Source organism: Xenopus laevis, chromosome 8S (assembly GCF_017654675.1).
Source record: "Xenopus laevis strain J_2021 chromosome 8S, Xenopus_laevis_v10.1, whole genome shotgun sequence".
NCBI classification, from domain to species: domain Eukaryota; kingdom Metazoa; phylum Chordata; class Amphibia; order Anura; family Pipidae; genus Xenopus; species Xenopus laevis.
This window is the reverse complement of record NC_054386.1, coordinates 22,082,101-22,096,354: the sequence shown is the minus strand read 5'-3', so window position 1 is coordinate 22,096,354 and position 14,254 is coordinate 22,082,101. Positions and strand designations below refer to the sequence as shown.

Here is a 14,254-nt window from a genome sequence, read left to right as displayed (position 1 = left end):
TGCCAACTTCTTTGATTCTTTCACAAAGGATAATAAGCATACAATAAACCTACATAGAAGCTTTCTCGTATCGTTCTCATGTGTTTTCGATTGAAGAATTTTATTTGCCCAAAAGCCAAGAAATGTTTTTAACGGCTATTATTTGTAAATGCTTATTTATTCAATTTTGTGTCTACATTTAAGTTTATACTTGCCCAAAATTAAAGTATGGTTGATCGATTAATTTCCCCCTTTAACGGTACTTATCATGAGACTCTAATGAGCTCTTGCACAGGCTTAATAGCCTTCAATACTAGACAACATTAACATAGCCTAGTCTTAAACCTAGCGCAGGTACTAAGACCATCATTTTTAAAGTGTCACCCAGCCTTAGTTCATGTGAATATGTCGATTTATATTTTGTATGCTGTATTTAAGTTTGCTATATAATAATAATGAGCAGGAATGTTCTAATATAATATAATAATATAGGGATTAGCAATGACATACTGTTAATTAGGTGTTCCCAATGCATATTCTCTAAATTCATAGTATATACGCTGAGAAGGCATAAACATGATTTACATAGAACTGCCACTTACCGCTCCAAAAGCTACAGCCAACATTGTCTGCATTCTGGCATCCTCAATGGAGCTCAGCATACCCTTTTTACTTAGCAAAGCTCTGCCAGCCAGAGTCCAGAAGCGAATGTGCTTCACCCCCACAGAGACAAACTGAGTGTCAGAATCCGGTCGAAACTCAGCCACAAATATTCGCTGATTGTGCCCCACTTTGCTGGCAATTCTGGCACCTGAAACAGTTAAAGAGAGAGTAGATTGGATGGCGTCGTATCACTTATAATGAGCAATGCACAGCATCATAAACACAACGTGTCTATCACACCGTTATTTACATTGTTTGTCTGGTGTAAAACATCTTACACGGCTTTATCAATAGGCTCCTTAGGGTCACTAACAAAAGCGTCTTTTTATAAATTGCAGGCAGTTACAAAGGAATGGCAAATGTATGTTCACTTAGATAAAAGTAAATGATAGCACTCTTTATCCAAGCAAACAGAGTTGTAAGAAGCACAATGCCTGACATAAGATACAGATATGGAACCTGTTATCCAGAATGCTCCGGACCTGGTGTTTTCCAGATAATAGATCTTTCTGTAATTTGGATCTTCATACCTTAAGTCTACTAGAAAATCAGGTAAACATTAAATAAACCCGACAGTCTGGTTTTGCTTCCAATAAGGATTAATTATATCTTAGTTTGGATCAAGTAAAAGGTACAGATATGGGACCTGTTATTCAGAATGTTCGGGACCTGGGGTTTTCCGGATAATGGATCTTTCAGTAATTTGGGTCTTCATGCCTTAAGTCTACTAGAAATTAATTTAAAGATTAAATAAACCCAATAGGCTGGTTTTGCTTCCAATAAGGATTAATATGGGACCTGTTATCCAGAATGCTCGGGACCTGGGGTTTTCCGGATAATGGATCTTTCCGTAATTTGGGTCTTCATGCCTTAAGTCTACTCGAAAATTCATTTAAAGTTTAAATAAACCCAATAGGCTGGTTTTGCTTCCAATAGGGATTAATTATATCTTAGTTGGGATCAAGTACAAGCGACTGTTTTATTATTACACAGAAAAAGGAAATCATTTTTAAAAATTTGGATTATATGGATAAAATAGAGTCTATGGGAGACAGCCATTCCGTAATTCGGAGCTTTCTGGATATGGGGTTTCCGGATAAGGGATCCTATACCTGTACTGTTTTATTATTAATTTAAAAATCTGGATTATTTGGATAAAATAAAGTCTATGGGAGACGGTCCTCCCGTAATTCGGAGCTTTCTGGATAATGGGTTTCCACATAATGGATCCCACACCTGGATAATGGATCCCATCTGAATTACAGCAACAATTATGTGTGAAAATATAATTTTTTTACATTAAACTGTATAAAGCAGCCAGATACAAATATCGATTATTCACAGTGATCTATTACGTAACAGTAGTGATGGGCGAATCTGACGGTGAAATATTTGCAAAACGCATTGAAGTCCATGGGCCTAATAATTTTGACACGACAATTTGGACGCGAGCGTCAATTTTTATATTTTGTCCAAATGCATTAAAGTCAATGGGCGTCCGAAAGATGTTGATGTGCGACAATTTGTTGTTGTTGTTGTTGCATGGAATTTTCTCCAGCGATTTTTCGGCACAGTTTCAACAAAAAACTTTTGCGGGCAATTTTGACGCGCAACAATTTGTTGTTGCTGTTGTGCGAATTTTCGGCGCAGTTTCACGAAAAACTTTCATGGTCGGAAATTCGCTGCAAACCCATGCCTGGTGAATAAATTCGCCCATCTCTATGTAACAGTTTTGGCCTTTTTTTATAAGATGGTGAAATGTGGAGTACCTTCCTGCCACTTCCATATGGTGACGGTATGCTCAGGGTCCAGTCCCACAGACAGCAGGAGTTTGCCGGTGGCACTGAAGCTGACACAACAGACGCCCTTGGAATGATAACACCGCAGTACAGACAGGGTTTGTTTGCTCATTGCATCCCATACATGAATCGAAGGGGCTGTGGCTGCAAAAAAGAGTATAAAGCATTGAAACTCTAATGGAACACCATGGTATCTGTATAATATATGAATTTGTGTAACTGTAGATATCTTGTTTTTTTCTGTTTTTTACTTACCAGACATATCACCTGCATCACCTGAAAAAGAAAACAAACTGATTAAAAAAACTGGTGATTTGTCCCCCCAACTAAACACCTTTACATCTCAGGGAAGCTGCAAGTACCAAACAAGACTTCTATTTTATGGGCCCTTATGTGACATTTCCAGGTATATTATTTCTTTCTTTATGTGTTTGTTAAAGGAACAGTAACACAAAAAAAATGAAAGTGTTTTGATTTAATGAAAATATCATGTAGTGTTTGCTTCAGAAACACTACTATAGTTCATATAAACAAGCTGCTGTGTAGCAATGGCGGAAATTGAAAAAAGACTATATGGCACAGGTTAAATAGTGGATAACAGATAACGTTATGTTCTACAGAGCTTATCTGCTGTGTAACCTGAGCCTTTTCTCATTTGAATGGCTGCCCCCATTGCTACACAGCAGCTTGTTTATATAAACAATAGTAGTGTTTCTGAAGCAAACACAGCAGTTTTACCAGTGCAGGGCAACACTGCATTATATTTGTATTACTTTGAAACACTTTCATTTTTGGATGTTACTGTTCCTTTAATGTTGGACTATGTCATTTTATTGAAAACACCACAAACTGAAAATAAGACTGATCCAGCCTTGTTATTTCAGTCCCCTCTTAGTTATTTGGTGCTTCCGTATCGGAGGGCTGGTTACAGATAAAGTTGCATGAATCAATTTTTGAAAAATGTGAACTGCACCTCCATTAAAAAATGTATCCTTTATTGTTTGGCTATCATAAATATAAGATCAAAGACCGCATCATTGCCTGATGCGTTTTGGACTACAGTAGTCCGAAACGCGTCAGGCAATGATGCGGTCATTCTTCAACAAAAAAAAAGATGGAATTCTATTGCTTGAACTCCTGCAGGGAAGAGGAAGAAGTACTGTGGGGTGGAAGTGACTACACTATAGTCTGCCAACCATGGACCTGCCAGAACACCGTCAGTGCAGCTGCAGTATACAATATCAAAGTAGGAATGGGGATAATGACCATAATTTCTCCTATAAGTTTTCGTACAATAAATGGATCCAGTGCTTTGTATACGTTCACTTTCTGCACTGTAAGAGATGACTGTTGTGTTGAACAGATACAAGTATGCAGTGGGCTATAAAGGCTTGGAGTTCAGGCTTAAAAACATAGAGTAAAAGAAAAGTATTATGATGCAATTGTATCAGACGTATTTGGCAGAATGTAAGATTTTGCTGGGACAGGGAAGCTGAAGTTTAGCTTTAGATCTGTGGCCATTTGTGGGGACACTGTAATTGAAATTTGAAAAATATACATTTCCATGTCTGTGTACAGCATTTAATTATTCCCACTGTTTTTTTATGTGAATGGAAACCCACTTAAATTTGAGTTAAAATGAGTTGTTGCTGCTTTTTGCTTTCCTAACAATAAAGTGGTTATTACTACTGAGCAGGCTGCCTTTGGCCAAAAAGCTGCTTCTCTAATGCTTCAGGGCTGGGATTCCACACAGAAAACCATCAGAGCACATTTTGTGTTGAGAACAATGATCCTGCAAATGACAGTCTCAGGATTCCAAGGCTTATGTCTATATTAGAAAAGGTTAAAACTAAGATTTCAAGTAGTAAAGCCAGAGCTGTACTGTATGTAAGTTTGTTACTAATTGATATGATTACACACAGACAGGTTATGTAATTACTTATCACAGAAACATCACATTACCCCATTCCCATTTTCTTCCATTCTTGAGGATAGAAATGAACACTAATGTGATGTCTACTTGGACTGGAGTTATTATATCAAGATCAACATCTGAGGCAAGAATATAACTTCTATCTATCTATCTATCTATCTATCTATCTATCTATCTATCTATCTATCTCTACTGTATCTCTAAATCTATCTATCTATCTATCTATCTATCTATCTATCTATCTATCTATCTATCTATCATCTATCTATCTATCTATCTATCTATCTATCTATCTATCTATCTATCTCTACTGTATCTCTAAATCTATCTATCTATCTATCTATCTATCTATCTATCTATCTATCTATCTATCTATCTCTACTGTATCTCTAAATCTATCTATCTATCTATCTATCTCTACTGTATCTCTTAATCTATCTATCTATCTATCTATCTATCTATCTATCTATCTATCTATCTATCTATCTATCTATCTATCACCACCATCAATCTGTTTGTCTGTCTCTATCTATCATCTATCATCTATCTCTCTATCTAAGTTTTAAAAAGTAAAGTTCTTAAGAACGCCTGGCACCTTTACAGACACCTACACAACTCTGGATTAAAATAGATTAAAATAGAGGAACCCCGTCCTGTGTGTAGAATCTAAATATAGTCAATCCTTATCTAACCTAGCATCTAGTATGGTATTTTATGGATTATAATCTCCATTTACATTGTCCCTGACTCTCTGCCATAGTGCTGCAAAAGTGTGGTTAAGAATCAGGCAATGGATCAAACAAAAAACAGTAACATTTATAAACTTAACCAGGAAATCCAATAGTAGATCAATAACTCAGCAATGTGATCTTATTTGGGGACCACATTACACTCAAATCATCATTATTTCATACTGTGAGTTTTATGTTTCATGTCCCTGTATGCACTCAAGGTAATCATGCAAATCATTTTAAACTTCCACTCCAGAGTCTCCTCAAACCATAGAAGTGTTCATACTTCTGACTTTGGGGCAGATTCACTAAAGGGCAAAGTGGCTAACGCTAGTGACATTTCGCCAGAAATCCCATCCGTAGGGACATCGCCAATTTAGTAACAGGTGTAAGCGACAATACGCTAGCGACGTAGACCGTCACTTGCGTTAGTTTGCGCTCTATCGGCAGGCGACTTCCGCTTTAGCGTACCAGCGTAACTCTGCAAATTCACTTAAATGCTAATTTTACTGAACGTTACCTCTTTCGCCAGAGTTGACTTCACCACCTCAGACCAGGCGAACTGCTAAAATGAAGCTACATCTTCCTCAATCTGATATCAGATCAATCCTGTCTGCCGGAAATGCATTACAGTTGTAAAAACGCTGGCGACTTTTCGTTTTTTAACTGGGATTGCCTGCAAAAGTCCCAACTATAAACTTTTTTGTGTTAATATTTTTCCCCAGACATTTGAGGGGCATGGAACGTTCCTTTTAGGGTGGGCTCATGTGTAGGGTATTAGAGGATCTCTTTTGTCTTTATTCAGGTTCCTTGGACATTTGTAATAAAAAAGTGGTCACTTCAAGCAATTGCACCAACATCTCTAATAAACACGTCCATACGACTTTAATGTACCCGCCCTATTCAAATTGACCAAAGCGTAAGAGGACAACCAAAGTTTCACTGGGCAGAAGTGATCGCTAGCGTCGTTTCACTTTGAAACTATCGCACTGACGAAGTAACACTAGTGAAAAGTCGTAATTTTTGACGCTCAATACGCAACTTCTTATTTTTGTGAATTAGCGTAGTGGTAACGAATTTCCACCTGGCGAAGTGTGCTGAAGCATTCGCTGGCGACATTTTGCCCTTTAGTGAATTTGCCCAATTATGTAAGAAAAAGTGTACCCAGCGCCACTCTCATTTAAATGTATTATGAGTACTATGACTTTTGCCCACGCCCTGTTACACTACTGCATACAAACATACCTACTTGGCCAGTTGCCACTACATTGATGAACTTTGGATGCTGATTCACAGTCAGACACAATATGTCATCGGTGTGTTCCTGGTAGAAACTCTGAGACCCTGCAAGATTTTCAAGAAAATATATTACTGCAAGTAGAACAACACGTGGTTTTGAATATTACGGTTAGGGTTATTGACCTAGCAACGTGAATATTCAGCATTTAAGAGAACAATCACTCAAGCAACTTACTTCTTACTCAATTTAGAAATAGCTAATTAATCACATTTGTCTTTGGAGGCATTGTGATCAGACATTATGAATCAGATTGTTGTGGCAGATGTAGGATGTAGATCAAATGTCTATCATTTCTGCCCACATTTTCATTAAGGTGTTGCATGACGCAACTTACATTTTTTACCACTACCTTTAAACCAACTTTAAACCATCAGCACACGTCAATCATATACTGGAAAGCATTGGAAGAGAGTTGCACAAACACCATGTTTTTTTGCAGGTGGGGAGCTTATCCCTTTTATTTTTGAAAAATAAAAGGGGTAAGCTCCCCACCTCCAACTAATTAGTGGGTCCCAGTACATTCTGGATAATCCTTTAAACTTGTGATATTAAATGAGCCCTAATGGTGTTAATATATCGTTTTATGTAATGAGCTGATATCCCTTATTATGCATTGGCTGGAACACCAGTGCATAATAAAGACATAGAAATGTTATTTTCCCACTCTAAAAAGAAGTATGTAAAAAAAAATGAATATGAAAGTATGAGCCGCCAATATGGTAGTTCCTTACCTGTGGCTACATTGTACAGGATCCCTACAGAGGCAGCATGGTATAGAATGTCATCACAATCATTTAGATAGTGGACATTATTCCTGCAGTCTTTACCCCTATATCCAAAGACCAGCTCCAGCACCAAGTCCTACAATGACAAAAGAAGACTATTTTTCTGAGTGTTCTTAATATATATACAGAAGTTGCATGAGTCCCTGCTGGTGGCAAAACAAAGTTCTTTTTTTAAAAAATGTTTACAATGTTTACAAATTACTAGCAGTGGTTGGAATTAAAGAGCCAAATTATGAAATAAGACATTATCTGGAAATCCCACGTCACAAACAATGTAGATAAAATAAAAAAAAAAACTTTAATGGGGTTGTTCACTTCCAGACACCTTTTTCAGTTCAGTTATTTTCAGATTGTTCACCAGGTATAAAGACTTTTTTCCAATTGATTTCCATTTTTTATTTTTTACAGTTTTTCCTAAACTGAACATCAAGAGGCAGATTTATCAAGGGTCAAATTGAGAATTCGAAATTCAAATTTTTGCGTTTTTTGATGGTCAAAACTGTCAAATTCGACCAGGGAGTTATTAAAATTTGATTTGAGTTTCAAGATTTATCATACTTTGGCCCTTTAAGAACTCAAATTCGACTATTCGCCACTTAAAACCTGCCGAATTGCTCTTTAAGACGATGGGAGACATCCAGGGATCAATTAGGAGTTGTTTGCAGCCTTTCTGACATTCAAGTTTTTTTCGGAGAAAGAGAGTTTTTAAAATTCAAATTCAATTCGGATTTGATTTGAGTTTTCGGGTTGACCCTAATAACCCGAGTTTAAAAAATTAGATTTTTATAATTAATTTCGATAGGTCGAATTTTGAGTACATGGGAGTTTAGGGGGGTTTTTAAAAAAAATTCACATGAATTTGAAATTTGACCCTTGATAAATGTGCCTCTAGATGTTTATGTCCCTGTGTCTGGGGTTTCAGTCTTGCAGCTCAGTGATCCAGGTGCAGATTCTCAACTGGTACAATTTGCTACACGAGTTGATGCATTTCTCAGCAGCATCTGTGGAATCTTTGCTATAATTGTATCAATCCTACTCAGGGATTCTGCTCAGCAGGGACAAAGGTAAGAAATGTATCAAATATAAAATATAATGTAACAACGATGTAGCCATGTAGGAAAGCTAGAGAAGAAACTTTAAACACCAATGAGCCTAATTCTTTCGGGGTTACTTCCTTACCTCTATGGGCCTTTTCTTTTTCCCAACATTGTTGGTTTGAAGCTTTTCAGGAGGTGGTAACGCCCTACTAACAGGAGGTCTGAAACAGAGAACTGTGAATAAGAAAAGGCTGGTCTGTCACCCATTTTACACCAGAGCAAGGGATCTGCAAAGGAAACATCTGCCAAACTCTCAATACAAGCAAATATTTGACCACCAGTGCAGATGTATAACTTGATGTTGTATGAAAAAGCATGTTGTAAAATCTACAGTACAGATTACACACTTTCAAATGTAATAATCCTCATGTACACACAATATTAAAGGGATACTGTCATGGGAAAATGTGTTTTTTTCAAAATGCATCAGTTAATAGTGCTGCTCCAGCAGAATTCTGCATTGAAATCCATTTCTCAAAAGAGCAAACAGATTTTTTTATATTCAATCTTGAAATCTGACATGGGGCTAGACATATTGTCAGTTTCCCAGCTGCCCCCAGTCATGTGCCTTGTGCCTGCACTTTAGGATGGAACTACTTTTTGGCAGGCTGTTATCTCTCCTACTTAATGTAACTGAAGGAGTCTCAGTGGGAATTGGCTTTTACTATAGAATGTTGTTCTTAAATCTACCAGCTGTTATTTTGTGTTAGGGAGCTGTTATCTGGTTACCTTCCCATTGTTCTTTTGTTTGGCTGCTGGGGGGGGGGAGGGGAGATATCACTCCAACTTGCAGTACAGCAGTAAAGAGTGACTGAAGTTTATCAGAGCACAAGTCACATGACTAAGGGCAGCTGGGAAACTGACAATATGTCTAGCCCCATGTCAGATTTCAAAATTGAATATAAAAAAATCTGTTTGCTCTTTTGAGAAATGGATTTCAGTGCAGGATTCTGCTGGAGCAGCACTATTAACTGATGTGTTTTGAAAAAAACATGTTTTCCCATGACAGTATCCCCTTAATGATACATAAATATAGGCTTGCAAGTTTTTTTTTATGAAGCAAGATCTCTTGAAAGACAGTATGACCAAATTGGTAATTTACAGATGTTTAAAATATCACTCACTTTTTGGAAAACCAAAAGGTATTTCTACCTCTTTACTTCCAAGTGGACTGTGGGAAGCATTTTTCCAGGGCTTGAGTTATTAACCAGACAGTGTTGGGATACTGCTTCGGAAAAGGAACTCCCTAAGATCCTTATTATCAAAAAATATAATCTTTTGAAACAACTACACCCCCTGAAGGAAGGCTGATGCACATGTTCTATTGGTATTTGGCAAGTCATCGATTGAGCCATTAGCACAACCTGCTAGGGTTGTCAAGGCCTTGGACTAGAGCGTGTATGTCATTAATTCACTGGCCATCTAGTAGTTCAGAATAATGGTGAACATTGCAGAACTGACTTCATACAAAACAATGACAATATAAGTGCCATAAACAAATATAAGAGCCCCTGTCAGCCTATAATTAGTTTCTTCATTCACTTTATTGTGTACTGGAAATAACAACAAATTTCTTCTAACAAAGAAATTTGCTTAAAATCAAATCATGACTTTGATACCATCCTCGCCTTTTTAAAGGAGAACCAAACCCTAAAAATTAATGTGGCTACAAATGGCATATTTTATATACTGAACTTATTGGATCAGCCTAAAGTTTCAGCTTGTCAATAGAAGCAATGATCCAGGACTTCAAACTTGTCACAGGGGGTCACCATCTTGGAAAGTGTCTGTGACACTCACATGCTCAGTGGGCTCTGAGCAGCTGTTGAGAAGCTAAGTTTAGGGGTCGTCACTAATTATCCAGCAGAAAATGAGGTTGGCCTGTAATATAAGCTGATGCTACAGGGCTGAGCTGATTATTAAATTATCATGCTAGTTGGTTTCTGAGCTGACATGTAGTAATTATCTGAATTAAAGGATAAGTAAACCTTTAAAATAGGTCAATGTAAAATTGACGATAGTGCTATTCTAAGCACTTTTGTAATTACATTCATTGTTTATTTTCTTTTTATTCCAAGATATTAAGGTATGTACTGTTAATATGAATGAATTTTGTTACAACATCGCCACCTGCTGGTCAGTTTTCCACCAGTCTGACCACCAAGTAGTCAAGGAAGTTGTCAGATGAAAGAAAGAGGCTGCTCTGATGTTCCTCAGCTTTGGAAAAAAATTAAAAACCTTTCTCAAGTCTTTCCTAAGCAGAAGAACATCAGAGCAGCCTCTTTCTTTCTCCTGACAACTTCCTTGACTACTTGGTGGTCAGACTGGTGAGAAAATGACCAGCAGGTGGCTCTGTTGTAACAAAATTCATTCATATTAACAGTACATGTATCCCTTAATATCTTGGAATAAAAAGAAACCAAATAACCAAAGAATGTATGTTACAAAAGTGCTTAGAATAGCACTCTTGTAAATTTTACATCCATTTATTTTAAAGGTTTACTTATCCTTTCAGTACTAATTAGCCTTATATTGTGACATTTCTATTCTATGTTTACTGTATATTGTGAGTGGGTCCCTTAGCTCAGTAAGTGACAGCAGCACAGAGCATGTGCAGTGAATCAGCAGAAAAGAAGATGGGGAGCTACTGGGGCATCTTTGGAGACACAGATCTTCCCTGCTAAATGGCTGTGTTTGCCTTGGGCTGGTACAGAAGCCCAAAACATAATGCACATCATTTCAAGCCTAATTCTTTAGTTAAGCTTTAGTTCGTGTTTAAGGGAATCTGAATAAGCTGCTGTTGTTTTTAAGGTATAAATCCCAGCTGTGAAAACCCACCGCAACACAAGTTAAAGTACTTAACCGTGAAAGCTGGAAAACTTCCAATCTACTCATTAGCTTCTTTTTATTTTATTCTTTATTTGAAAGTAACATGGCTCTTGGGAGTTCACCCACAGCTGTTAAATATTAATCTTCTCCACCATTTTGCACAGCCCAAAAGTTGACAAATGCATGCCGTATATATATATATATATGAAATATATATATATATTTTTAATTTGAAATTGCTACACAAATGTGGCACTGTACCTGCTGACCTGTACATATTACAACAAGCTTATTCATAGCCACACAATTATAGAATGTACACCTGTTTACTTAAATGTGCTTATAACTAACATCATATTCACAAGTTACTAGACATAAATATCAATATCATATGAAATAAACCGTTCAAACTCCAGCATGGTTTGCCTTAAACAATATTTCAGGGATGGCAATCATCCCCATATCATAACGGAAATAATGATCCACTCTGGACCTTTCTGAGACCTTATGTAATGTTACCATTTAGTAAGAAGAGGAAAAAAAATACAGGACTGGATCATTATCTCCCTAGTGACATTGGGTTGGTTGATGTCTCTAATACTTTCATCAATGAAATATACAGTTTGTATCAACAGCAATGACAGTGTTAGTAATGGATGATATTAAATGGTTGACAGCTCATTAAATGTTGCTGATACTGATGATATAACACTTAGGGGAAACAAATTACCTGGAACCTCTACACAGCAGCAAGTAAGAAAAAGATAAGAATTATACAAAGGACAGCCGGAGCTGGAGACTAAGAGAGGAAGCAAGAATGAGAGATGTAATCAGGTGCTGCATAATATATATGGACCAACTCCCCTATGGCTTTTGACCTTTGCAAGGCCAATTATTTCAAGGGCAAGTAAAACAAAATGGGTTTTGCTTTTCCACGAAATAAACAGTGCACTGGGGAAATGTATACGCTTTAATCTTTGAGACAGTTTGTTTTTAATTAGCACAGTTATTAAAAATAGTATTAATATGCCTTTCATAAAGTATTTGCTACTCTTTGGCATTTCTAAATCGTTTATGTAACTTCATTATCACTGTATGTCACTTTAATCTGATTACAAACAGGACGATCAATCAGTAATTAGGGGAGTGGGAAGAATATTCTTTTTGCTTCTGAATCCTGCTACAAAATGTAGTTGAAATGGTTCAAATATACTGTATATTCTGCAAACATTTGTCAAGCTGTTGATGATTGATGACATTCCCCAGAAATGTTCCACATGATTTATAATGGTGTTTCATTGCCAAATTGACAATAAGTTTGCACAAAGTGTTGTGTTATACCTCTAACAAACCTTTAGGGGGTTATTTATCAAAGTCTGAATTTATCTCAATTTTTTCTGAGAAAAACTCAGACCAAATCTGCACAGGGTTTTTGGGCTTATTTATTAATACACTTTCTGGAAAATTTTATTTGCGGCAAAAAATTGTGAAAAACACATTTTCCGATTTTTTCAGAAATTCCTCGCGATTTTCACGTTTTTCTTGGATTTTTCGCCAGAAATCTCAGATTTCTTATGCTTTTTGCCTGAAAACTTCGGGGTATTGCACGAAACCCAGCGCACATCAAAAAATCATTGGGACTTCTCCCACTGACTTATGTGAAACCTCGACAGGTCTGAGCCACGTGCAGCGTGACGCAAAAGGGGGAAGGGCCCCATCGCAAGAGGGGCAGAAGATGAAGGAGGGGTAAGTTTCTTTTGGAGGACCAAAGGCTTTTGTTATAGGTATTACAAATTATCGGCAGCTACATTGCCGGTAAATTTGTAATACCGGCCCTGGCTGGTATTTTACCGGCTAGGCCGGTAAAATACCGTCCGGGTGGCAACCCTAATTGCCGGCAGCACCTGCACTCTATTTAGGTTTGTTAGAGGTATAACACAACTCTTTGTAATCCGTTCAATGACAGACGGACTTTATTCTCCCCTGTGATCTGAACTATCAGCTTTACAACTGGCACTGTGTTTCTATCCAGCCATGTCTTCTAAGGGCATTATTAATGGAACTGGCACCACTGTTATTGGCACTATTAATTATCTTGTGTTTTCTGGTGAATGGCACTTGTTTATTTTGTTTATATCCCCTGTGCTCTGGGGGATTCTCTATTGAACTGAGACCATGTTTACACTGGGAGTTATTCAGGCCTATTATACACAGAGTTGGCGCTATGTTTTTAATGTTACCACATGGAGACAATTGACATAACAATATTAAACAATATTGCGGGGCCCTATGCATCAGATTGGCACTGCATTGTATGTGCTTGTATGAATTCTTGTGCCATTTGACTATGAACCGAGTAATTGAGTTTATAGCTGTAATTAGCCTTCCCAAACCAAAACATCACAATCTGCCTTTGCCTGCACCACTACTGGAGTCCCCAGCACCACTAATGTGTAAGGGATCAGTTGAATTTATCCTCCGAATAATGCAGGTTTTTTTCTGTGTGTCCATCTCAGGCTAGTGCCACACGTGATGTTTATTGGCTTCAACCCACTTGCTTATTTCTCTGCACTGAGAGGGAACTGTGTCAGCCTGGGCAATGAAACACGGAATGGGTTTCAGCACAAAAGCACGTTTTCACTCCAAAATCTGCTGTGTGTGTGTGTACCCAGGCTGACACTGTGCCTGTCAATGAAGAGGCAAAAGCAAGTGGATTCCAGCAGATCAGTTGTTTTTTCATTAGTCTGAGACTGTAAATGCAAGTGTGTGAGTCAATGCAAGTGTGTACATAAGCAAAACTAAGGTTACTGACCATTGCATTTGATGCACTGACACACCTTCTAATGTGTGTGCCTAATGCATTGATTTGCTTGCAACGTGGATAAAGATGGCTACGTTGGCTCATATAATTTCCTTTGCACAGCATTTCTTTTCACTATCAGGCTATTTAACCCGACAACCATTTTAGCTGTCCAATAGTTCTTTCAAGTGCGTTAACAATTTCAGCCCTAGATTTGTGTCTTTGCCTCAAAAATATTTGTAGACATTTTGCTTGTGATTCATTTACCTACTTGCCCCACGCTGAAAATTTTTCTGTGGACGCCCATGCGTGGCCCAGCAAGTAGGGATGTCGCGGAC

The 14,254-nt window shown here is 37.5% G+C and overlaps 1 protein-coding gene across 6 annotated transcripts in view; it reads right to left on the bottom strand.

Moving 5' to 3' along the window:
• LOC108699830 (echinoderm microtubule-associated protein-like 5) overlaps positions 1-14,254 on the bottom strand; it is a 119,043-nt gene that overhangs the window by 12,968 nt on the left and 91,821 nt on the right. For 2 of the 6 annotated variants that reach the window (XM_041574774.1, XM_041574776.1), the window contains 7 exons: positions 11,847-11,855; positions 8,370-8,448; positions 7,137-7,266; positions 6,351-6,449; positions 2,697-2,717; positions 2,412-2,585; positions 582-790 (listed from right to left, as the gene is read on the bottom strand). In XM_041574774.1, the coding sequence (XP_041430708.1) occupies positions 582-790; positions 2,412-2,585; positions 2,697-2,717; positions 6,351-6,449; positions 7,137-7,266; positions 8,370-8,448; positions 11,847-11,855 (721 nt within the window). Of the gene's footprint in view, positions 1-581; positions 791-2,411; positions 2,586-2,696; positions 2,718-6,350; positions 6,450-7,136; positions 7,267-8,369; positions 8,462-11,846; positions 11,856-14,254 lie in introns of those variants that run through there. The other 4 variants (XM_041574775.1, XM_018232433.2, XM_041574777.1 and 1 more) reach the window with 3 other exon arrangements.